At 39.1% G+C, this 26,331-nt stretch overlaps 1 protein-coding gene across 5 annotated transcripts in view; it reads right to left on the minus strand.

Annotated features, from left to right (window-relative positions):
• The window catches only part of MINDY3 (MINDY lysine 48 deubiquitinase 3), a 103,312-nt gene that overhangs the window by 14,085 nt on the left and 62,896 nt on the right, over positions 1-26,331 (minus strand). For all 5 annotated transcript variants that reach the window (XM_036352224.1, XM_036352214.1, XM_036352205.1 and 2 more), the window contains one exon: positions 16,736-16,808. In XM_036352224.1, coding sequence (XP_036208117.1) covers positions 16,736-16,808 — 73 coding nt within the window. The remainder of the gene's footprint in view (positions 1-16,735; positions 16,809-26,331) is intronic.

The raw sequence follows: 26,331 nt of genomic DNA on the forward strand, positions 1-26,331 counted from the left end.
AAGGAAAATAATCCTTTTCTTGGGCTTGATAAGGAAATAGCACTAGCAAATGGCTCAAACTCTAATGATGCAATAGAATGTGACACACACAAAAAGCTTGCAGAACAGTGTGAAATAACAGTAGTTTTAAACAAACAAGTTGCTTATTCCCTTAAATGTACAGTGCCTGAGTTCTTCTACCCATTTACTCATTCCTGAAGACTGTCTCAGCTTTAAATAAACTTCTAACACAATATCCTTTTCAGGGATTAGACACTTTAAAAAAAAAAATCATGTCATGGAGAACAAGATGTCCAAAAGCCCTGCTTCCACAATCAAATAACAAAATAAAGTGTAGCTGCTTTCAGGATGTGGCATGTCCTCTGTCTCTATCAGAAAGGAATAAAGTAGTTATGATTTTAAAATGATGTTTTCTTTTTTTTTTTTTTTACTTAAATTTTTAGTTCTATAAATATATAATACATGCACATGGTAGAAAATCCAGAAGATACAAAAGGGTATGTGGAGAAAGCTAAGCTTCTCTCACATTCCTGTCCCTCAGTCATTCAGTCTGTCCTCAGGGGTGTTATATCTATCTATTTAGGCACATTTTATATTGCATATATGGATGTTTGTTTGTTTTTTGTAAGTATTTCTTTTTTTTATTGCTTAAAGTATTACAAAGGGTATTACATATGTGTCCTTTTTTTTCCCCCCACCCTTGACAATTAAACTTCATAAGCAGATGCTTATCCACTTGAAGATAGACTGACCTTGAGTAAAAGGCTAGGTAATATTCATTTAGGGTAATTAAATGAATTTTAAAAAGTAAAGGTTTAGAATAATTCCAATTTGTCAAGTTACCAGTAGTTTGAGGTAGAGCAAATAAAGAACTTATTCTCTGTAAGCCTAACTTTGATGAGTTTGAAATGTAGGGGGAAAAAAATATTTGTTTTGCTTAGTTAAGTCACAGCCAAAAGTTCAACATCTCTGAATGCAAAACAGTCTTCATTTGGCCACTAGCAGGCAGGAACAACTATCTACAACGGTGTCTGTGCTTGTGGGCTGTCATGTGAATCCACTTGACTTGACAAAAGCAGTGGAATTATCCTGATCTCCAGGAGCAGCGAATGGCAGAGCCTTATCTATTCTTGCCATAGCCCAGACTCAGTCCCCTCTCCCCCAGAAAGAACTAATTGGTTGGATAAAGACACAAACAACAGCTAGGAAAACAACAAAGGGCTCTTCTTAGCTCAAACAGGACCTCAAGCTTAAATATCCCAACACATTTCTAAGGTATGTGTGAGATTTACAACTTGTAAACACTTTCTGGAGTACAACAATAACTATAATAAGTCAGTGACTCTACATTTTGTACATACAATATTTTAAAACCAGAGATTGTAATATAATTTTCTCAATACCTCAAAGACTTTACCCACAATTGAAAGAGGAGATCTGGAAACTGCTTATCTCTTTGAAACGTTTATTTTGGCATTACTTTATTCTTTAATCATTCCTATCAAGAAAAATTCTTGATACAATTCTTGAAAAAGAACAGAATCATTAAGTCTAAAACCCAATGAAACTAGTATTTAGTCAACTGATTCATTAGAGATATTGAAATACAGACACAATGATGATAAAGACCTCAACACATAGTAAAAAACAGCAGAGGAAATCTAGGAGAATACAATTGGTTGACTAGTCAGCACACCAAGAAAGCACTAAAAGAAAAAGTAGAACTTGAATGCCTGGGTAAGAACTTAAATACATTAATATAAAAAGGACTTTTATAAGCTTAAGCTTAGAGGAATGGGGGTTCTGCAATGAGGAGAACTAAAGGAGGCACAGCAATTGTGATGGTAAGCAAGTACTGTGTAAATATTAGGATACAGTTAAATTGTGTTTTAAAACATTTGAAAAAGATGAAAAAGCTGTATGTTTAAAAATAGGTTTTTTGGTGTGTTTTTAAACAAGCAGATTGCAAAAAGTGCCAACCTCCTAGTTGAGAGTAGAAATAGCTCAGTGCAAGGAGTAGTGATGCAGGGAAGTGAAAATTAGTTAGGTGAGTTTGTAATTTCCTGGGTAAAAGAACCATTTCATAATTGTGCAGAAATCAGAGTTCAATTTTACAGAGAAAGAAGTACCAGTCATGGGTTCCGTTCTGAAAGATTAGGGAATATAAGGAACAGCCTGAAGGGGGAGCCTGTCAGATCCGTTTTAACTGGGACACTAGCTAAACTGGGTGCTGCAGGAAGAAAGCAAATGTCAGGAATTAACAAAGGGCAAGACACAACCTCTGAAGAGGCTGGGGGAAAGGGGCGAAACATTTGAGACTGTAACATTTCCAAACCACTGTAAGTGAGAGAGAGTAAAAAAAGCTTTCACTGTGAGTGAAAGCTTCTTGGGAATAGAAAAGAAAACCAAGAGCTAGTTAGGGAGAACTTAATGCCACTTTAGTCAAATAATTAATAGTTGTTATATATTTACTAAATGTTGTATTATACTTTACCTATTATTTTAAAATTTTAATAACATATACATGATTTTCTGCCCCTAGGCAAAGTTAAGATATTTTCATATTTCAGCTTTCCTTGGTTTCTCTGCCATTTGCTCAGCTGGCTCCCAATTGATGAGGAGCTCCTTAGTGGCAGGGATTCCATAAGCCCAGGGCCTACCACGGTGCCTAGCACAAGTACCTGCTCAATAACATTTGTTACATTTAATTATTCAAGCTAGTCCTCACTTCAAGTTTCAACAAACTACTCTGTTCAAGCACCATAGTTTTTTAAAAAAAAAACAGTTTTGTGAATTGAACATATGAAGTTCAGAAAGAAGTGAGTAATTTATTGCCTGTGTTGTAGAACCACTTCTATCATGTGATGGAAAAATTGCAAAACAAACAAAAAATGGTGGCAAGATACAGAAAAACTATGGCAGGGACAGCATGAAAGAAACAGTGATGACAACATTACAGCAAGATGAAGAAAGGCAGTGAAAAGGAAGGAAAGGGAAGCAGCAAAAGTATAGAATGGACCTGGAGAGCATTATGCTAAGCAAAATAAGCATCAGCGAAAGATAAATACCACATGATCTCACTCATTTGTGGAATATAATGAACAACATAAACTGATGAACAAAAACAGATCCAAAGACAGAGAAGCATCGACCAGACCCTCAAACCTCAGAGGGAGGTAGGAGAAGGTGGGGGTAAGGGGGAGAGACAAAGGACTTGTATGCAGTATATAAGCCCAACCAATGGACACAGACACCAGGGAAGTGAGGGCATGAGTTTGGGGGGGGGGGGGCCAATGGGAGGATAAGGACACATATGTAATACCTTAATCAATACAGAAATAAATAAATAAAAGAGTAGAGAAAGAGATGTATCATTTAAAAGGAACAGAAAAGACTGAGTTAAACAAAAGGCAATTTCTAGATAATATCTAAGGGTTGCTATAATTGAAACAATCTATAAGTAAAATTATTCTTGTTGTTGTTAATCCTCACCTGGGTATTTATTTTTCCATTGATTTGCAGAGATAGTAGAAGGGAGGAAGGGAGGCAGAGGGGGAGAGAAACATTGATGTGAGAGACACACATCGATTGGTTGCCTCCTGCACATGCCCCGACCAGGGCCGGAGATCAAACCTGCAATCCTTTGGTGTGCAGGCTGACACTCCAACAACTGAGCCACACCAGCCAGAGCGTAAACTTATTCTTAAAGATTAAAAAATACAGTACAATGAAATCATTCAGACAAAACATGGCTCTAACTATATTTTAGCCACTTTAAAAATAGTATTTAAGGGGCTCCTTTTAAATCAAACTATGTATTCCTGGCTCAAATACTAGTAGGGTTGCCTCTTTATATGTAATTCTACCAGGGGGAGAGTATAAAAGAGAAAAAAGAAAACAAATTTTAAAAACCCATTAGGTGTAGTGTGAAAACCTGTGTCTATTTCAAATTCCATCTATGTAGAATCCTGTAGCTTTGGACATTACTGAATAAGCTCTATGTCACGCATTTTTGAATTTTTTATAAAACAACAATATGATCAACTTATTGAGTATTTGAATAATCATATGGATATTAAATCCATTTCACAGCTGAGAAAACTAAGGTTATGAACTTGCCTAACATCACACAGTTAATGAGTACCAGAGGTGGTATTTGAATCCAGGCCTCCGATACCAACTGGAGTGCTTTCAGCTCCCAAGAATTTACAAACTGCCACAAGATTGGTTTTCTTAAGAACAAAATGGTAATGATAATCCCTGCCTATCTCCTAGGTTTAAGGAAGGTTTTAATGAGACCATACAGGTAAAGTGCTTTATAAATTGTACGTTCCATGTAAAGCCAGACATAATTATTATTTTTAAACAGGCCCACATTTATAAATCAGGGGTATGTTTCAAAAGGTCATTAATAAATCACCTGTTTAGAACACTGAAAAATGTAGTTTCATAGTGTCAATGCTATAAGTAGTGATTAGCCTGCACAAGTCCATTTAATTCATAATATACCTAAAGCATGGTGCTAACAGTGCTAAACGGGTATACCTAACTATCAAACACATGAGTAGCAGCCAGGGCAGGAGCAATAAGCACAAAAATATTCATGGGTACCAGAACTCAAATTCTCTTTTCTTCAGCTTCCCTCTAGGTCAATTATTCTATAAATATTCTGAAGAGGGTGACAAAGAACAATTGTCCCCATAGCAGCCTCTGCTAAACAGAAAGTGGAACTACCCAGAAGCTTGTAAGAACGGTAAGTATATTAAGTGTTCTGAGAAAGCCTGATTTGTTTAAATCTTGAAAGAAGAAAATACATGTTTGGGGGAAAAAATAAAATTAGATTAACAGATTAGTTTCTGAGTAACTAAATAGACTAAAAATGGAAAATTTTATTTTTAATCCTCCTTCTTAGAATGAACTATATAGAGTTAAACCATAACAGTGATATGCAGATGAAAAAGTGGTGTTTATTTTCTCCATGATAAGTAATACATAGAAGGAGATATTTTTCCAAGGTGGCCGAACAAGTTTTAATGCTTTCTTCTTAATTCAGCTTATAGTGCTGCTAAGTTGTCACACAAAACTATATAGATGAAAACCATTTTATTTAATCAATAATTCTCTTTTTCTAGTAAAAACAGGGCAAATTTATTTTCATATGTACAGTATCTATGAGGACTCAATTCTGAAAAATTGCCACTGGCTATACTTTTAGTATTGGTAATATAAGAAATTCTAACTTCCCTTGTAAATTGGTAGAAGAAAATGAATAATACAAGCCTGCTATCTCATTAATGATAAAAAAAAAAAAAAAAGAAATGTTGTGCCCTAGCTGGTTTGGCTCAGTAGATAGAGTGTTGGCCTATGGACTGAAGGGTTCCAGTCAAGGGCACATGCCTGGGTTGTGGGCTCCAGTAGAGGGCATGTAGGAGGCAGCCAATCAGTGATCCTCTCGTACCATTGATGTTTCTCTTTCTCTCTTTCTCTCTTTCTCTCTCTCTCTCTCTTTCTCTCCCTTTCTCTCTGAAATCAATGAAAAAATATTTTACAATTTTTATTTTGCAAAAAGCAAACAAACCTATTGTTTATGACAATTGTATCCTACTTTTAAAACCTTAGTTTTAGTACCTTTGCATTCCTGTTGGATTTTTTAAAATCAGCGTTATAACATTAGCTTTTTAGAAGTTCAGGTCTCCTATCTGTGAATATTCCTTGCTCTGAAGACATTTCTTTATGCCTTTATTCAATGAATTATTATCATTTAAGATCTTTTGATCATTTCTTTAGATGTTTCCTTTCTCAAGAAACTCATTCACTCAGTTTTAATTTCAGTTCTAAAATTTTCACCAATGACACAAATGTAGGGGTATCTAAAAAAGCAGATCACATGAAAACCATATGTTTGGTTTTGTAATCGTATGTGGTAGTTACAGTGGGATAAGAGTATGTTTGATATCTTAGACATGCACTTCAAATAAAAATTAAGCAGCACTATTAAGACCTGACTAGAAATTCTGGGATATATACAGCTTTTCCATCATACCATCATACATACTAGTACTTCATCTTATAATATTCCATTCTGGAAGGCTTTTACATCTCATACTGTAATTTATATTAGTATGGGTAGAAACATATCCTGAAATAGAACAAGCACTTATATATGTCTTTGTAGAGTTGCAAAGTGGTACTCTCCTTTGGAATATGAGATATAGAAAAGATGACATCTCAAACAGAGTTTGAGATGGCAGGAAAAAAAAATATAACCTTAAATAAATCCTTAAGAGGGTATGCCACAGGAAACTGCTCAACTCATTCTCTGAAATATACTTCTTATAAAATTCAAATAACCTCTTGCCTCTAGCAAACACTACAAATTATTTTTCTTCTGCCTTGTCTTTTCACTCAGGTCAAATATTTTGCTGGCAATTTCATACATATAAATCGCTAGCATGAAGTAACCAGCAACTTATTATTTATATATATCCTATCTAATAATAGACAAACATGGTAATTAACCGGACCTCTGACACACTTCCCATTGGCTAATCAGGGTGATATGAAAATTAACTGCCAACCAAGATGGCGGCCGGCAGCCAGGCAGCTGAAACGAATATGAGGCTTGCTTGCTCCAGTGAAGGAGGAAGCCAAGGTTCCCCGCCTGCTGCTGCTGGGCTCTGACCTTGCACTCTAAGAAACAATGTTGCAATTATAGAAGGTAAACAAACCCCATGCTTTCAGCCAGCCAGCGAGCTGGAGTTGCAACAGAGTTTCGATTACAGAACCCAAACAAACCCAGATACCTGCTTTCAGCAACCGAGGCCTCAGAGCTGGAGCCGAGCCCCAAAGCTAAAGCCGGCTCTCAGTTCCAGTGACAGCCACAGAAGGTAAATAAATCCCAGAATTAAAAGAAAAAAAGGAGGGTTGGGAGCTTCGGTCACCCGCCAGCCTGAAAACAGCCCTCAGCCCCTCATCCAGACTGGCCAGGCACCCCAGTGGGGACCCCCACCCTGAAGGGGGTGTGACCAGCTGCAAACAGCCATCATCCCCTCATCCAGGCTGGCCGGGCACCCAAGTGGGACCCCCATCCTGATCCAGGACATCCTTCAGGGCAAACCATCTGGCCCCCACCCGTGCACCAGGCCTCTATCCTATATAGTAAAAGGGTAATATGTCTCCCAGCACCGGGATCAGTGGAGACGCAAGGCCTCCTGAAGCCAGGATAAGCGGAGCCACGAGGCCTTCCGGCCCTGGGATCAGCGGAGCCTCGAGGCCTCCTAGCACTGGGATCAGCGGAGCAGTGAGGCCTCCTGGCACCGGGATCAGCAGAGCAGCGAGGCCTCCCAGCACCAGGATCAGCTGAGCAGCGAGGCCTCCCTGCCCCGTGTCACGCGGAGCCGTGAGGCCTCCCAGCACTGGGATCAGCGGAGCCGTGAGGCCTCCTGGCCCCTGGAGCAGCGTGACGGGGGCAGCGCCCAAACCCCCTGATCGCCCTGCAGCTCTGTGTGTGACAGGAGGCGGGGCCACAACCTCCCTACCCGCCCTGCTCTGTTCGTGACAGGGGAAGGCGCCCCAACCCCCTGATCGGCCCTGCTCTGTGCCTGATAGGGGGGAGCTCCCCAACCCCCTGATTGGCCCTGCTCTGTGGGTAACAGGGGGGAGCTCCCCAACCCCCTGATTGGCCCTGCTCTGTGTGTGACAGGGGGCGGTGCTCCAACTCCCCTATCAGCCCTACTCTGTGCGTGACAGGGGGGAGCTCCCCAACCCCCTGATCGGCCGCCTCTGTATGTGACAGGGGTGGCACCACAACCCCCTGATCAGCCCTGCTCTGTGAGTGACAAGGGGTGGCGCCGCAACCTCCCCATCGACCCTGCCTTGAGTGTGACAGGGGGCAGTGCCCCAACCCCCCAATCGGCCCTACCCTGAGCGTGACTGGGGGTGGCATCGCAACCTCCCGATCCGCCCTGCTCTGTGCGTGACAGGGGGCGGTGCCCCAACTCCCCAATCGGCCCTGCTCTGAGCCCGACCAGGGGCTGCACCTAGGGATTGGGCCTGCCCTCTGCCACCCGGGAGCGGGCCTAAGCCAGCAGGTCGTTATCTCCCGAGGGGTCCCAGACTGTGAGAGGGCACAAGTGGAGCTGAGGGACACCCCCCCGACTCCAGTGCACAAATTTTTGTGCACCAGGCCTCTAGTATATGTGTGTGTGTGTGTGTGTGTGTATCTTTATATGTGTGTACACACACATACACACACACACACATATCACTTTCTTCTCTTTTAGCTTCCATTTGCCAATGCAATTCTTCCTCAGGTCTTCATGATAGCTTGCTGACTAATCTAGGTTTATTATAATCACACCATTTCTTCGAATCTTAACACTATTAACATGAATCTTACTTTCTCATATTAACTTGTTATTATAGTTTATGAAAACTATCCTTTAGGAAGAAGTTTGACCCTTAGCTCAAAATATATTGGATATATTTAGGAATAGAAATGATTTCTTTCTTCTTTTTTTTTATCAGAGGATTCAAAGTGGCAAGAGAATGATTGTAAATTTGTCACCATCCATTATATAGTTCAATATGCTTCACATGGCAATGACTCAAAGCTGCTGATTTACTCTAAGGTGAATTTCATTCAGTGGTAAGTCTATTTTACTTCCTATCTAAAGATTTAGAATGAAATGTTATCTAGCATTTAAAATATTATTAAATCCAAGAGCAAATAAACGTGTGTGTGTATTAAGGTATGGAAAAAGCATAGTGGAAGAAAATAACTCAGTCAAATCAGCAATACAAGCACCAATGAAAATGAGGTGGAGAGAGAGAGGAATTGACATTTATAAATACCTACTATGTTTTAAGCATTGGACAGGGTATTTTTTTTTTAAATATATTTTTATTGATTTTTTACAGAGAGGAAGGGAGAGAGATAGAGAGTTAGAAACATCGATGAGAGAGAAACATCGATCAGCTGCCTCCTGCACATCTCCTACTGGGGATATGCCCGCAACCCTGGTACATGCCCTTGACCGGAATCGAACCTGGGACCTTTCAGTCCGCAGGCCGACGCTCTATCCACTGAGCCAAACCGGTTTTGGCGACAGGGTATTTTCTATAACATTATTCATCTTCAGATTGACTCTTAAGAAATACGTCTCATTATTCTCATTTGACATATAAGAAAACAGATTTATAGACCTAAAAGGAACTAAAAGTTATACTGCTACTAAGAGACTAGACATACTGTCATGTGCCATATAACAGCATATTCAATGGTGGTTCCATAGATTTTAATGAAGCTGAAAAATTCCTATTGCCTAGTGATGTTGTAGCTGTCCCAACATCATGGCACAATGTTACTCATGTTGTGGTGATGCTGTTATAAACAAACCCACTGCCCTGCCAGTCATAGAAAATTATAGCATATACAATTATAGTAGTAGGCTATCCCATCAGGGTTGTATAAGTACACTCTATGATGCCTGTACAAGGACAAAATAGAAATATCCTAATGACGCATTGTCAGGATGCATCCCAATCATTGTGTGGCACATGACTATTCTGTGAGTCAAATTTTCAGAAATGAAAAGAGCAGATCTTCAAGAGTAAAAGTTTTAAGATAGAATAAAGTGTATTCATAAAGATAATTGAGTCCTTTCAGAGTTCCAATGGACTTCACTGATCCAACAACTTAAATTTCTACATGGTATTTACAATGGAATTCAACGTATGATGTGGTTTTAAAGTGACTCAGCTATTATACTTTAGTTATATTATAATTAGTACACAAATGTAAAGGTGTCAAAACAACATAACTACCAATAGACTTCAAAACGAGAAGTTTAACAAATAAATAGAAATCATAATAAAGAACTAAACAGAAATTCTCAAGGTTAAGAATACAGTGAATGAAATAAAAAACCCAATAGATAGCTTGAACAGCAGACTCAATCAGGTGGAAGAAAATATCTGTGAGGGCAGATGTCAGAATATTATTAAGTCAGTAAAAAAATAAAGAGTGAAGAAAACCTAAATGAATTGTGGGGACCACAGAGAATAAGCATATCTGTATTATGGGAGTCTTGGAAAAGAGGGATAAAGGAACAGAAAACTTACTTAAAGCAATAATGAATGAAAACTTCCCAAATTTGGAGAGAGATATGACCATCCAAGTATAGGAGATTCAAAGATCCCCAAAGATATTCAATACAGAGACCCCATAACATTATCAAGCTCTCTCAAATCAAAGACAAATAGAGAATTTTGTAAGCAGAAAGATAAAATATTCATCACATACAAGGGAATATTGATAAAACTATAAGCAGATTTCTCTCAGCAGAAACCTAACAGGCCTGTAGAGACAGGGATAATATATATTCAAAGTGTTCAAAACAAATAATTGTCAACTAAGAATTCTCTATCTAGGTAAGTTGTCATTCAGAAATGAAGGTGGCATAAAGACTTTTGAGATAAACAAAAGCTGAGGATATTTTTAAAAATGAGACCTGCCCTATACTAAAGATAATTCTATAAGCTGAAAAGAAGGACACAAATTAGTAACATGAAAATATAAAATTCACTGGTCAAGTTGAATATATAGTCAAATTCAAAACTATTTTGAGGGGTAAAGTTAGGATATTTATGTCAAGGAACTAGAAAGAGACAAACAAAATTAGTAGAAGGAAGAAAAGAAAAAAGATCAGCAAAGCGTGACGGGGAACCTCAGGCCACACACCCCACCCCAGTGCCAGGCCAGGGCACCTCAGGCTGCACCCCCCACCTTGGCGCCAAGCCAGGGGACCTCAATCCACGCCCCCCCCCCCCCCAGCAGGGTTTGACAGGGGACTTCAGGCCTCGCCCCTCCACCCAGCAGGGCTTGATGGGGGACCTCAGGCCGCACCCCCCGCCTTGGCACCAGACCAGGGGACCTCAGGCCATGCCCCCCCAGCCCAGCAGGGCTTGACAGGGGACCTCAGGCCGCACCCCCTGCCCTGGAATTGGGCCAGGGTACCTGAGGCCATCCCCCCAACCGGGCGCCTGGCGGAGGGCACTCAGGCCATGCCCCCCGCCCAGCAGAGCTTGATGGGGGACTTCAAGGTGCGCCCCCCACACCGATGCTGGGCCAGGGACCTCAGGCTGCTCCCCCTGCCCCGGCACCAGGCCGAGGAACCTCAGGCCATGACCTCCGCCCAGTGGGGCTTGACAAGGGTGAGACCAGCAGGGTCTGGATCTAGCCCAATGGACGGGGGGGCTGGCCGGGTCTGGAACTCACACAATTTTGAGGCACATGTGCATGGGCGGGGACTTGACTCTGGGTCCCGCAGCGCACCCCAGACTCTGACAGGAGGAAGATTTTCATATACATTTTACGAATTTTTTTTCATCTCTGACACTTCTATTATAGAGGAAGGACAAATAGCAATATTAAAATATTTCCTCTAGTTAATCCCCTTTTAATGTGCATGAATTTTGAGCACCAAGACACAAGTCCTATCTAATAAAAGAGAAACATGGTAATTAGCCGTACCTCCACTACCCTTCCCATTGGCTAATCAGGGTGATATGCAAATTAACTGCCAGCCAAGATGGCAGCCGGCAGCCAGGCAGCTTGAAGCGAACATGAGGCTTGCTTGCTTCAGTGACGGAGGAAGCCAACTTTCCCCGCCTGCCGCTGTCGGCCTCTGAGCTTGCAGTTTGAAACATTGTTACAAATATAGAAGCTAAACAAAACCCCAGAAACCTGCTTTCAGCCAGCCAGGATCTCAGAGCTGGAGTTGAAACAGTGTTTCGATTATAGAACCCAAACAAACCAGATACCTGCTTTCAGCAGCAGAGGCCTCAGAGCTGGAGCGAAGCCTCAGAGCTAAAGCTGGCCCAGAATTAAAAAAAAAAAAGGAAAAAAGGAGGGGTTGGGAGCTTCAATCACCTGCCAGCCAGAAAACAGCTATCAGCCCCTCACCCAGACTGGCCAGGCACCCCAGTGGGGACCCCCACCCTGACGGGTGTGTGACCAGCTGCAAACAGCCATCATCCCCTCATCCAGGCTGGCCAGGCACCCAAGTGGGACCCCCACCCTGATCCAGGACACCCTTCAGGGCAAACCAACCGGCCCCCACCCATGCACCAGGCCTCTATCCTATATAGTAAAAGGGTAATATGCCTCCCAGCACCAGGATCAGCAGAGCAGCGAGGCCTCCCAGCACCAGGATCAGCGTGACAGGGGGCAGCACCCAAACCCCCTGATCGCCCGTGGCTCTGTGTGGACAGGGGGCGGAGCCACAACCTCCCTATCCGCCCTGCTCTGTTCGTGACAGGGGAAGGCACCCTAACCCCCTGATCAGCCCTGCTCTGAGCCCGACCAGGGGCTGCACCTAGGGATTGGGCCTGCCCTCTGCCACCCGTGAGCGGGCCTAAGCCAGCAGGTTGTTATCTCCCGAGGGGTCCCAGACTGCGAGAGGGCACAGGCCGGGCTGAGGGACCCCCCCTACCCCCCGAGTGCACAAATTTTTGTGCACTGGGCCTCCAGTCTATATATATAAAAGCCAAGTAACCAGAACAATGGAACAACCAGAACAACCAGTCGCTATGATGTGCACTGTGGCAGCCAACTGTCCCAATCAGGACCCCTATCGGCACCCCAACCTCCTGTGGTGCCTCCCCCGGCAGGCCCAGCCCCTGATCGGCCCCCCCACCCAGATCGGGGGCAGGGCCAGCCAGCCCACCACCTGTGGCCCCTGCCGGCCCCACCCTTTATTGCCCCCCCACCCCGAACAGGGGTGAGGTTGACTGGCCAACTACCCATGGCCCCTCCCCCCCACTGGCCTGGTCCCAATCGGCCCCCATCAGAGTGGGCCAGCCAGACCTCACCCATGCACAAATTCGTGCACTGGGCCTCTAGTAATATCATATATTAGAGGCCCGATGCAAGAAATTCATGGAAGAATAGGCCTTCCTTTCCCCAGCTGCTGGCACCAGCTTCCCTCTGGCACCTGGGACCCGGACTTCCCGCTGGCACCCAGGACCCAGGCTTTACTCCAGCCCCCAGCAGGCACCTGGGACCCAGGCTTCCCTCACAGCCCCAGCTTTGTCCAGAAGGTCGTCCGGAAGGATGTCTGGTCTAATTAACATATTAAGCTTTTATTATTATAGATAGGAAGGCCTGAAAACTCTACCAAAAAAACAAAAACAAAAACAAAACACCACCTGTTAGAATAAACAAATTCAAAACTTGCAGTATATAAGATCAATATACAAATATCTCTTGCATTTCTATAAACTGATAAACTATCAGAGAGAAATATAAATCTACCCCATTTACCATTGTTTAAAAATGAATAAAACATCTAGGAATAAAGACAGCCAAGGGAATAAAAGACCTGGACACTAAAAACTATGAAACACTGATAAAAGAAATTGAAGAAGACACAAATAAATGGAAAGCTCATGGATTGAAAGATTTAATTGTGTTAAAATGTTCATACTACCCAAAGAGGTCTCCAGATTCAATGCAATCCCTATAAAGATCCAAGGCATTTTTCACAGAACTAAAACAAGCAATCCTAACATTTGTATGGTACCACAAAAGACCACAAATATCCAAAGTAATATTGAGAAAGAAGAACAAAGCTGGAGGCATCACATCCCCTGTTTTCGAACTATATTACAGACCTATAGTAATCAAAACAGAATAGTATTGGTATAAACACACATATGTCAATGGAACAGAATAGAGACAGTCTGTTCAATAAATGGTGATGGGAAAATTGGGCAGGTATATGCAAAACAAACAAAACAAAACAAAAAAAAACCTGAAACTAGACCACCAACTTACACCACACACGAGAATAAACTCAAAATGGATAAAAGACTTAAATGGAAGTCATGAAACCATAAAAATGCTAGAAAAAAGCATAGGCAGGCAAAATATCAGATACCTCACATAACAGAATTTTCACAGATACATCACCTAAGTCAAGAGAAACAAAGGGAAAAATAAACAAATGGGGCTACATCAAAATAAAAAAGCTTTTGCACAGCAAAAGAAACCAGCCTCAAAATGAAAAGGGAACCTACTGTATGGGAGAATGCATTTGCCAATGATACATCTGATAAGGGGTTAATTTCAAAAATATACAACCTCAACACCAGTTAGACCAGTGGTTCTCAACCTGTGGGTCGCGACCCCTTTGGGGGTTGAACGACCCTTTCACAGGGGTCGCCTAAGACCATCAGAAAACACATATTTAATCACATATTGTTTTTTGTGATTAATCACTATACTTTAATTATATTCAATTTGTAACAATGAAAATACATCCTGCATATCAGACATCTACATTACGATTCATAACAGTAGCAAAATTACAGTTATGAAGTAGCAACGAAAATAATTTTATGGTTGGGGGTCACCACAACATGAGGAACTGTATTAAAGGGTTGCGGCATTAGGAAGGTTGAGAACCACTGGGTTAGACAAACAGTGTAATTGAAAAATGGTGAAGGACTTAAATAGACACTTCTTCAAAGAGGACATACAATGGCCAAGAAATATCTGAAAAATATGCTCTAAGTCACTAATCATCAGAGAGATGCAAATTAAAAAAACAATGAGGTACCATCTCACACCTGCCAGAATGGCTACCATCAACAAATCAACAAACAAGTACTGGTGAGGATGTGGAGAAAAAGGAACCTTAGTACACTGCTGGTGGGAATGCAGACTGGTACAACCACTATGGAAAACAGTGTGGATTTTCCTCAAAAAATTAAAAGTGGAACTGCCATTTGACCCAGTGATCCCATTTCTAGGAATATATCCTAAGAAGCCAGTAACACCAATCAGAAAGAATATATGCACCCCTATGTTCAGAGCAGTGTTATTTTAAGTAGCTAAATTCTGGAAATAGCCCAAGTGCCCATCAATGGATGAATGAATTAAAAAACAGAGGTACATTTACACCATGGAATACTATGCAGCTGTAAAAAAAAAAAAAAAAAAAAAAAAAGAGAGAGAGAGAGAGAGAGAAGGATTTCTTACTCTTTGAGACAGTATGGAGGGACCTGGAGAGTATTATACTAACTGAAATAAGCCAGTCAGAGAAAAACAAGTATCACATGATCTCACGTATATGTGGAATCTAATTAACAAAATAAACTAATGAACAAAATAGATCCAGAGACATTAAAGCATGCAACAGACTCAGATATTTCAGAGGGAAGGGGAGTGAGGGGTATGAGATTAACCAATGAACTAACATGCATATACGCATAGCCCATGGATAAACAATAGTGTGGGGGAAGGCCTGGGGAGGGGACTGGAGCAGGATGGAAGAAAGAGGATTAATGACGGTAGGGGGAAGGGACATCTTTAATACTTTTAACAATAAAGATAAATTTGAAAAAAAAGGTGCTCATTAAATCTTAAAAAAAAAAAAAAGGAGACATACTAATGGCCTATAGGTTTATGGAAAGATGCTCAATATCACTATTTATCGGGAAAAGGCAAATCAAAATCACAGTGAGGTATCAGTCCTCACCTGTTAGAACAATTAGGATAGCTTTTATCAGAAATACAAGAGATAAATGTTGGTAAGGATGTATAGAAAAAGAGAACCCTTATACACTATTGGTGGGAATGTAAAATAGTACACCCATTAAAGAAAAAGGTAAGGTTTCTCAAAAATTGAACTCCTAGGTATATATCTGAAGGACTTCAAACTGTAGTTTAAAGAGATCTGTGCACGCCCATAGTCACTACAGCATTATGATAGCCCAGATATAGAAACAACTTAAGTGCCCATCAACAGATAAATGGATAAAGAAATGGATTACACACACACACACACACACACACACACACACACACACACACACACACACATTATTCAGACAGGAGGAATAAGAAAATCTTGCCTTTTGTAACATGAATGGAATTTGAGGGCATTATAATAATTGAAAGAAGTTAGATAGAGAAAGACAAATCCTATACTTATATGTAGAATTCTAAAAGAGCTGAATTTGTAAAAGTAGTAGAATGGTGGTTACCAGGGCCTGAGGGAGATGGGAATGTTGTTTGAAAGTAGAAACTTGCAACTAATAGAGAAATAAGTTCTGGAGAGCTAATACACAGCATAGTTATTATGGTTAACAATACAGTTTTATAAATTTCAAAGTTGCTAAGAGAATAGAACTTAATTATTCTCACTATAAAAAAGAAAGATTATTATGTGATACTATAGTGGTGTTAGCTAACACTACTGTAGCAATGATTTTGTAGTATATAAGTATGTAAAAGCAACACGTTGTATACCTTGCACTTACAGACTGTTACATGTCAATTATATCTCACATAAAAAATATTCTGGAAGAGCTGTTTAATAAGTAAATGAAAAAGCATGGAAATGACTTAACTTTTCAAAGAGCTTTTTCAGAAGGTGGTATTTTCCCATTTGACACTGAGTATAAGGAATGAAGATTCAAGTAGCCATAATTCAGTACCCTGAGAAACATGCAAACCTCATACCATGTCAGAACTTGATGAGCACTTAGGTATCCCTTTTTGTTTCCATTTTCACATTTCCCATTTAAAATGCTGAAGAAATGCAACCTATGTTTCATTCAATAACCCAACAACTCCTGTGACTAGAACTCAGGTAAATATCAACCTATTTCAAGTGTATAAAGATATAAAACACAGAGTCAATGTTAATAAAATAATAAAATATTTTACCTTCTGGGTCATAGGTTTGAAAAACTCGCCTGGCTTGTTCTGAAGGAGCCTCAGGGGCAACCAAAGCCATATCCTGAAAAGATAAACAGCATGCTATTCACTAGTTACAGTACCAGGACATTAAAAATGAAGAGAACAAATACTAAGATAGGACAAAGAAATGATGGCATTTGGAGGCAGAAGACTTCAAGTTATATTTATATCATAGAGTGGTGACTAAATAAATCACAAAATCTCTGGGCCTTAAAAAATGGGAATAATCCTTCAACAATAGAGAACTGTTCTGAGACTGATATTCAAAGCTTTTTATAAAAACACTTAAAGTCTAATATTATATAGGTAATTACTATAAAAATGCAGTCTATAAAAATTAATGACTTATACATTTGCTTTACATTATAGTCCAAACAAGAAGAAATATTACTTAAATATAACTTAAAATATAGTCTAGCTTTCAAATATTTGAAAATTAAATCCAGAGGTATATGCTAGAAAACAATTACATAGCAATGCATTTGAAATTTATTACTTTAGGGAGCATGCTATATCAAACCTAGCCACAGATCAACAATTAAGTTCTGCATGTCCAGAATTTTAAATTTTCTTAACTCCAAGGAAATACTGGAAAGGCAAAGGCAAAATGACTAGTATTTTTTCCCATACAACTCATTCTCTATCATAACTCATTTCTTTACACAGTAATCCATATTATAATTTACTAGAGGCCCAGTGCACAAAATTCATGCATAGGTAGGGTCCCTAGCGGCTGCTGCCGGGCCGCCAGATGGGGCCTCCCTTCATTCTGCACCACCCCCTGGTGGTCAGTCCATGTCATAGCAAGCAAGCGAACTCCCAGTCTCCTGGTCAAACTCCCGAGGGGACACTTTGCATATTAGGCTTTTATATATAGATAGATGATAAATAAAGACAGTATTCAGTGTTATCTTGGATTCTTCACAAACCTTTACTCCACATATTTAAACTGTTAGGAAATTCTACTATTTAACTGATATGAACCCAGACTCTAGGCTCCAGAAGTTTTCTTGTATTCACAGCTTTAGTTTCAGGCTTTGTCTAGATTGTGTTCACTTAGACAAACCTCATCAGAGAAACAAGTTCTCAAGTATCCCTATTTACCATCTTGAATCTTTTTAAAGATGTTGCGGGTTACAAATAATAAATACAAATTAAAATGCTGTTCCTCTATAGTAATAAATTTTTATTAAAAATGTAGCAATTAACTTTTGTCCTAATCAACCCACCTTTACCTCAAAGATGAAGAAACAAACTATAAGAATCTATTAGAGTAGTTCTCACCCAGGAGATTAGGTGCCTGAGCACCCATAATAATATGTTCAGTTTACATGGGATTATAAATTAAATGGGGATCAAAACAAGGCAATCTATGCAAGCTCTCACACATTTTTTATGTATTAAAAAATAAAGTATACTTTACAACATAGTAAGATTTAGTCATGGGTATTTATTTCTCATTTGCTATCCCTTAATAGCAACTTTTAGGTTATCCTTTTCCTGCATTTTCAATATTATTTTGTAGAAAATAGCAAGTCAAATGACATGTTTTCATCTAGCCTAACTTCCAATGTCTTTCTGATCCAGTCCTTTATTTCTGGATACTTGGGCTGTGTCTAATCTTTTGCTATTATAAACAATACTGCACCAAATAAACTTGAACATGTAATTTCATACATGTGTCATTGTATCTGTAAGACAAAGCATCAGAGTAAGCTTGCTAGGTTAAAGAAAGAGTTCATTTATAATTGTGGTAAATATTGCCAGATTCTTGAGTTATGTGTGTTCATTTAACCTATTTTGAACAATATTTATTTAAAATATATATATACATATATATATATTACTGATATATATATATTACTGATTTTAGAGAGGAAGAGGGAGAGATAGAAACATCACTGATGAGAGAGTTGCCTCCTGCATGCCCCCTACTGGGGATCAAGCCCACAACCCAGGCATGTGCCCTTGACTGGAATCGAACCCGGGACCCTTTAGTCTGCAAGCCGACACTCTATCCACTGAGCCAAACCAGCTAGGGCTGAACAATATTTCTTAAAACTCTTTCCCTTTTCTGATATGTGAGGAACATAACCTTAGCTCTATAATTAACTTTATAACAAAGCTAGGATTATAGCATCAGCTCTCAGCTTTAGGGAACAATTAATATTGGGATTATTATTATTATTATTATTATTATTATTATTTAGCATCTTTTATCACTTCCAAACCTTAATTGCAATATTTTCTACATTTATTCCACTATAAGCTTTAGGTCCCTTAACTATTTCCATTGCTACTTCTTTCTTTTTTCAATTTTTCCCTTTAAGTGACTGTAGGAATTTGTGGATGAACACTGTACCTAAATTCTGGCTGAGGAGAAGGTGCATGAGATTTTATGCAGAGGGGAATTTATAGGGATACAAAATGAGCCTACAATCATTCATTCTATTCATCATCTGTTGCATTTCAACCTTCCTTTGTTACCAGTAAGTGATAAGGAAAAGACTGAAATGAATTTTAAAACATTATTTTGAATTTTCTAAATATTACTTAATAATATGATCTAAATAGAGGGAAAAGGAACATTGTTTTACTTGGCCAATAAAAGCGAAAAATCTTTTTGAAGGAAGAAGTAGCAGAGAATATAATTGAAACATTACTTTATTCTTATAGAGTGAAGTTATAGAAAATTATCAGTGTTGATAAAGTTAGGCAAACAAGGAAGATTCCAGTTTTAGCCACAGAAAAAGGTTTACATCAAATGCTCCAGCATTAAAGATTTCAGAAAATGCAGGAGCACAAAAAAAACTTAAAGTTAACTACCTAATGCCTTGTCTCTAAGTTCCAAATGCTACAAATTAAAAATACAATACGCTAATGTAGAAAGAAATAAAAGTAGACTTAATGAAAAGTTCACCGCATATCTCTTGCTCTGGTTATGAAAATATAAAAAGTTTAGGCTTTAAAAAACATGCTAGTATTCTTATTTGAATAGGCTATATATGCTGGCCTGATACTTGAAACTTGGGCAAAACTGATGGACCATGGTTTAACAAATGCTCATTTAGGGCAGAGGATATGTGCATTTTTTTTTTTTTCTGTAATTGGTGGCTTGATTTGGCCTGTGGCCCATAGTTTGCTGAATCACAATTTAAACAATAAATTATATGTCTTCCCAAATGCTCTAATAGTTATTAAACATACCTTCTTTGGGATACACCTGGGGATAAAAAGATGTCTTAACAGGTTTCACAAAGAAGCATTTGGCTCTCATCTGAAGGAGAAAATTCTAACTAGAAGGAATAGAATCGCAAAAGGGAGGGAGATGTGCAGTAGCATAGCATGTGGAGGAACTGAAAGAGTTAAGAGGACCATGAACTGTGTGAGAAAAAGTAGTTAGGAAGAGAAATCAGCTTTAATGAAAGAATGAATTTGATTTTGAACATTCAGAGTCTGGAGATGATGGTTGAACATCCAAGTAGAGCACATGGAGATATCTTTTTTTTTTCCAATTACAGTTGACATTCAATATTATTTTATATTAGTTTCAGGTGTACAGCTTAGTGGTTAGACATTTATGGAGTTACTAAAGGCCTGGTGCACAAAATTCATGCACGGGTACAGTCCCTAGGCCTGGCCTGCGATCAGAGCCATCTTCCCCAGCTGCCCGCAGCCGGCCGCGCCCCCGGCCGCCACCCACCCCCAGTTCCCCATTCGCCATCGGGTGATTGGTGCCTGACGGCCCAGGGAAGGGACCAAGGGGTCAGCTGTTCCCACCCATTCACTGGCCCCACCTCTGCTGCGGGTGGCCATCAGGCGATAGGAGCCTGCTGGCTGGGGAAAGGAACCAAGAGGTGGTCTGTGCATCTCACAGTGACTGGTCCAGCAGTCGTTCTGCCATTAGGGTCAATTTGCATATTATCCTTTTTTATATAGGATAGAGGCCTGGTGCACGGGTGGGGGCCGGCTGACCTGCCCTGAAGTGGGCCCTGGACCGAGTTGGGGATTCCCGCTGGGGGGCGAGCCAGCCTGGGCGAGGGGTCACAGGCGTTTTGCAGGCCAGCCACACCCCCAGCTTTGTCAGGAAGGATGTCCGGAATGACGTCCAGAAGATGTTTGGTCTATCCGGTCTAATTAGCATATTACCCTTTCATTAGAATAGATCTTAATGCCTGGCATATGATGAAAATGTCATGGTTTCCAGTTGTGTGCTTCTCATAGCCTAGTAGAATTAGGATTTTTGCACTAGAGGAGATTAAGGCTGAGAACCTACCCGGTAAGATACTGAGACAGATGAAAGTAGATTACTTCAAAGACATCAGAATAGAGTATTTCCAAAAAGAAATTTAGACAACTTATTGGTTGAAGTTTAGAAGTTTGAAACAAACCTGTATGTGAGGAAACAATAAAAAACCTATATGTGAACTACTTAAACAGAAATTCCTTTTTTTCCTCCTAAAATACAAACCAGTAGTATTGGTCAGGTTCCACATCATAAAACTATCAACTGTAACTGTCATTACTAACAAAGTAAATTGTGTCTTGAATGATTAAAAAAACACCTTGCTTTGCTCCTTTGGTCTCAATGATATACTAATAGCTATTTGCTAAACTCCTTAGGAATTAACTGTTCTTAACCTATTACTTATTTTAAGGTGTGTTTATATTACAGGGGTGGGGGGGGGGTGAGAAAAGTAAGTACAGCATTAAAAAAAAAAAAGATTACAGTGAATTCTAATAAACACATTCCAAAAATTGTCATCTGCATATCAGTAGTCTTTTAAATTGATTATTGTGTTGCTTATTTTAGTACTTAGAATGCTTTTTAGATTACTATAGAAAACAATCTCTTAGTTAAAGCTTATTTAAATGTTTGCAGATGAAATAATAAAAGCTACAAAACCACTTTCTATTCCCATTAAAGTGTTTAATGTTGAACTTTTAACGTCCTAATTTGATTTAAAATTACAAATTCTAACCCAAATTTTTACCAATTAATTTTACTTAAGCACTTCTGAACACGGTTCCTGGTTTAAAGATCTGTAGCAGAATGATCCATGTAGCAAATTTGGTGATAAATTAATATTAAATGTTTCATATTTACATAGTAAGATTGAATAGCAAGTATAGAATTCCATTCACTTGAGAGTCCTTTGCAATCTTAAGCAAAATATTTTAGTGAGAATATAAGTGCTATATTTTTCTCACTACATATAAAATGATTTAATTATAAAGGATGAAGTAAAATAAAACTTTCATGTAATAACTGTGTAAGTGTGAAAAACAATATGAAAAGAGGATTCTAACCCTCACATTTCCCACTTCCAAGGCTTAACACAGCGAGAACTTTTAGATTACATATTTAATATATTTTCACTATATAACTATCCACACACCCATAATGTTTTAAATACTGTCAAGCTTATTAAATGGTACAGAATGATCCAGTCTGTACATTTAAGTTCACGATCTAATAAAAGAGAGAAAAAAAATATGCTACTATATGCTTATTTCCATGAATGGTATTAAAATTATCTTAAGAAAATTACCTTCTAAAAAAAAGTTAAACATATATTAACCCCCCACCCTAAAAAAACTGTTGGGCTATAAATAAAGATTCCAATTATGTAATTCCAAGTTATCTAAGTCAGCAAAGATGCTTTAAGCATTTTCTATTTTTCATCACTAATCACAGTACTTAGAAGAAATTTTCAATATGTATTGTACCTGAAACTCTTTTAGATATCTGACTAGGAAAAGATCTTAACATAAGAGTCAAATATTTAAACACTTTTATTTAGCTATTTAAACTCTGATTTACCATCAAAATTATTGTTATACTATAAGTAGTTCTCCACATTATTCGAATATAATCAGAAGCTTTTATCAGAGGAATGCTAGAGCAAACAATTTCAAATCAGTCAATTTACTTACTGGTCAACAGGGATTGCTAGACAATACAGCTTTTAAAATTATCTAGCCTCGGCCAATTTTCCTAAATTGGCAAAGTGCTACAGAAGAGAAGGGAAAGAAAAAAACCCAAGTTGTAATGGGACTATCTAATTACCTACAGTCATGAAACAAATAGCTCTTTTTCATGTATTTCTGTATGTACTATCAGTATAATTATTCACTATTCACCATAAACCTTTTAAAATGTGGAAATACTAGCTAACCTTCTAAACGCCTATTGAAATACAAGGAAGGTCTGTATTCAGTAGGTATAAGTAATTCACTACTGGAAAGGTCTTTAAAGTTTATTCATTATACTTTTCATCATTATCAAGAGCAATCTGCTGTCATGAGTAATCAAAAAACCTCTGAGAGCCTTATCTAACTTTAGAAATGATCACACATATATAAATTACATTTTAGCTTGCAGACATTTATGGTGCTAGGAGCTCTTCCAAAAAAATAAAGTTAACTAGTACATAACTTACCTTTAAGCTTTAAGTAAAATTTTACTAAATCACTTTATAATGTTTGATTTTGACTCTTTATTCACTAAATATACTTGTGAAAGTAATTTGGGAACTATCTCAAACGGATTGTTTTAAACATTACCAAATGTTCTCAAGTATATCATGTTCTTTAGTGCCAGTATTAGACACACAATTCAGTTCATGCCATCAATTCAAAGTAGGTAGGACAGTGGGTTTTTTTCTTACTTTTCTTTTTTTAAAAATATATATTTTATTGATTTTTTACGGAGAGGAAGGGAGAGGGATAGAGAGCTAGAAACATCGATGAGAGAGAAACATCGACCAGCTGCCTCCTGCACACTCCCCACTGGGGATGTGCCCGCAACCAAGGTACATGCCCTTGACCGGAATAGAACTGGGACCTTTCAGTCCGTAGGCTGATGCTCTATCGACTGAGCCAAACCGGATAGGGCTTTTTCTTACTTTTCCGTTATTTGCCAAGTAATGTGCAAAAGTCCCAGGCTATCTCCACAACAGCCCATTGCTGTGTGGCATCAATTTGTGTTCTAATAGCAGAGAAGTAAAGGTAAAAAATATAAAGCAAAGTCCTTTGAGATTCTTTCTCCATAAAAACATAAACTCTAAATGTACAAGTGGAAATAAGGAAGTAGGAGGAAAAGTCTCCAACAAACGATTTAACATAATCATTACAATTACTAATACTAATGAATGGACTTCTTTTTCTCCCTATTACCATAACTGTACAACTCACTTTAACAATCCCTCTAGCCTTTCTCAACTGATTTCCATCAGAGAATTCATTGCTAAGGCCTACGGCATCTTGGTGTAATGACTTCCCTATACATCTAGAATCACTTTCTGTGTTCTCTCCTTTATATGAAGAACTGGGCAGAGAAAAGCTATTAGCCTTTTAACTACTGTATTTCATTAAGAAAACAGTTTACATAAACTATTACTCTCTGGGCATATGAACACCTGCATATTCAAGAAAAAAATATCTGACTTTTATTATTTATTTACTTGTATTGATTTCAGAGAGGAAGGGAGAGGGAGAGAGAGATAGAAACATCAATGATGAGAGAGAATCATTAATCAACTGCCTCCTGCACGTCCCCCATTGTGGATTGAGTCCACAACCCACGCATGTACCCGTCCACGAATCAAACCATGACCTCCTGGTTCATAGGTTGGCATTCAACCACTGAGCAATGCCAACCAGGCTATCTGACTTTTTTAAATGTTAAAAGTTAGCATTATACAATCATTGGTATAAAAATCAATCTGATAGAAAGTGCCTCCTTATTTCTAGTAAAGATGCTTTATATCATTTGAATTTAAACTTTGTTTAATCACCTGAACACAAAGCAACCCGTAGTGATAAATGATTTTATTGATCTAGATTCCTTGCACCTCCCTTCCTTGATTTATATATCACTGCGTGTTGCTATGGGGCCTGCAGTACCTCTCTGTGGGAGGGGTTTACTTCCTCGATCCACTGATATCAGATTTGGCCCGGTAACTTCTTTTGGCCAGAGCAATGTAAGCAGAAGTGACATCATGTTAGCTCCTAGAAGCTTTAGTGCCATCTGTGGTTTTGCCAGGTGTCTTTCCCTTTCCCCCTCTGCCAGGAGAACCATACATTACTGTCAGAGGCTGCTCCTTCTGTCCAGGTTTTAGCATGAAAGCACATGGAGCACACCTGCAGCCAACATGTAAATTAAGAGAGAAATAAGTTTTGATGCATGTGTTTGAAGAGGGGGTATGCTAGGAGCGGCTGTGCCCCAGTATAGGCACAAAGAGGGTGCGCTGTTTGCAGAGAATTTAAATACAACAAAGCTGACTTTGTCAAATTCTTTTTTAAACATCGTCAGATGCAGGCAAATCTACACAACTTCCTCCTCCCTGGGGGTGGACTGCTCTCATTGCCCCTTCTTAAACACTACTGTGTAAACTGCTGAAATTTTACGGTTGTTATTCAGGAAGCTGTCAAAAGGAAATGAAACAATGTTCTGGCAGGAGCTTTATTTTGCTCCTATGCATAATATCTGCTCTTCCTATTCCTACTTGGCCTACTTTTTCCTCTTCCCTCATGCTACTCACTGACACTGGTTTTAACAATACAAGCTGCATATAGAGGAATCTCTACATATATGGACTTCACATGTTTCATATGAAAATGAATGCCTAAAAAGATTGAAATTATAGCCCAGACAATACTAGTAATTTAAGTTTTATAGGTTTGGATTAGTATTAATGGAAAGTGAGAGACAGAGTAATCCTACCTCCCCATCCCCACAACAAGTCTTACCACCTTTTCCACTATTTTAAATAAGGTTTGACTGTGAAAAAATAGTCACAGTACTCAAATTTCTAATATTCTTATTTTTGCCCTTTTATATATTTTTTAAATTAAATCTTTATTGTTCGTATTAGTTGTTCCTTTTTTCCCCCATAGCTCCCCTCCACCTGGTTCCCACCCCACCCTCTGCCCTTACCCCGCCCCCCCCCCACTGTCCTCATCCATAGGTATACGATTTTTGTCCAGTCTCTTCCCAGACCCCCCACACCGCTTTCCCCCCCGAGAATTGTCAGTCCACTCCCTTTCTATGCCCCTGATTCTATTCTATACGCCAGTTTATTGTGTTAATCAGATTTTTTATTCACTTGATTTTTAGATTCACTTATTGATAGATATGTACTCGTTGTTCATAATTTGTATCTTTACCTTTTTCTTCTTCTTCCTCTTCTTAAAGAATACCGTTCAGCATTTCATATAATACTGGTTTGGTGGTGATGAACTCCTTTAGCTTTTTCTTATCTGTGAAGCTCTTTAGCTGACCTTCACTTCTGAATGATAGCTTTGCTGGATAAAGTAGTCTTGGTTGTAGGTTCTTGGTATTCATCACTTTGAATATTTCTTGCCACTCCCTTCTGGCCTGAAAAGTTTCTGTTGAGAAATCAGCTGACAATCTTATGGGTACTCCCTTGTAGGTAACTAACTGTTTTTCTCTTGCTGCTTTTAAGATTCTCTCTTTGTCTTTTGCTTTTGGCATTTTAATTATGATGTGTCTTGGTGTGGTCCTCTTTGGATTCCTTTTGTTTGGGGTTCTCTGCGCT

This window comes from Myotis myotis, unplaced genomic scaffold (assembly GCF_014108235.1).
Source record: "Myotis myotis isolate mMyoMyo1 unplaced genomic scaffold, mMyoMyo1.p scaffold_m19_p_1, whole genome shotgun sequence".
In the NCBI taxonomy this organism is placed as follows: Eukaryota; Metazoa; Chordata; class Mammalia; order Chiroptera; family Vespertilionidae; genus Myotis; species Myotis myotis.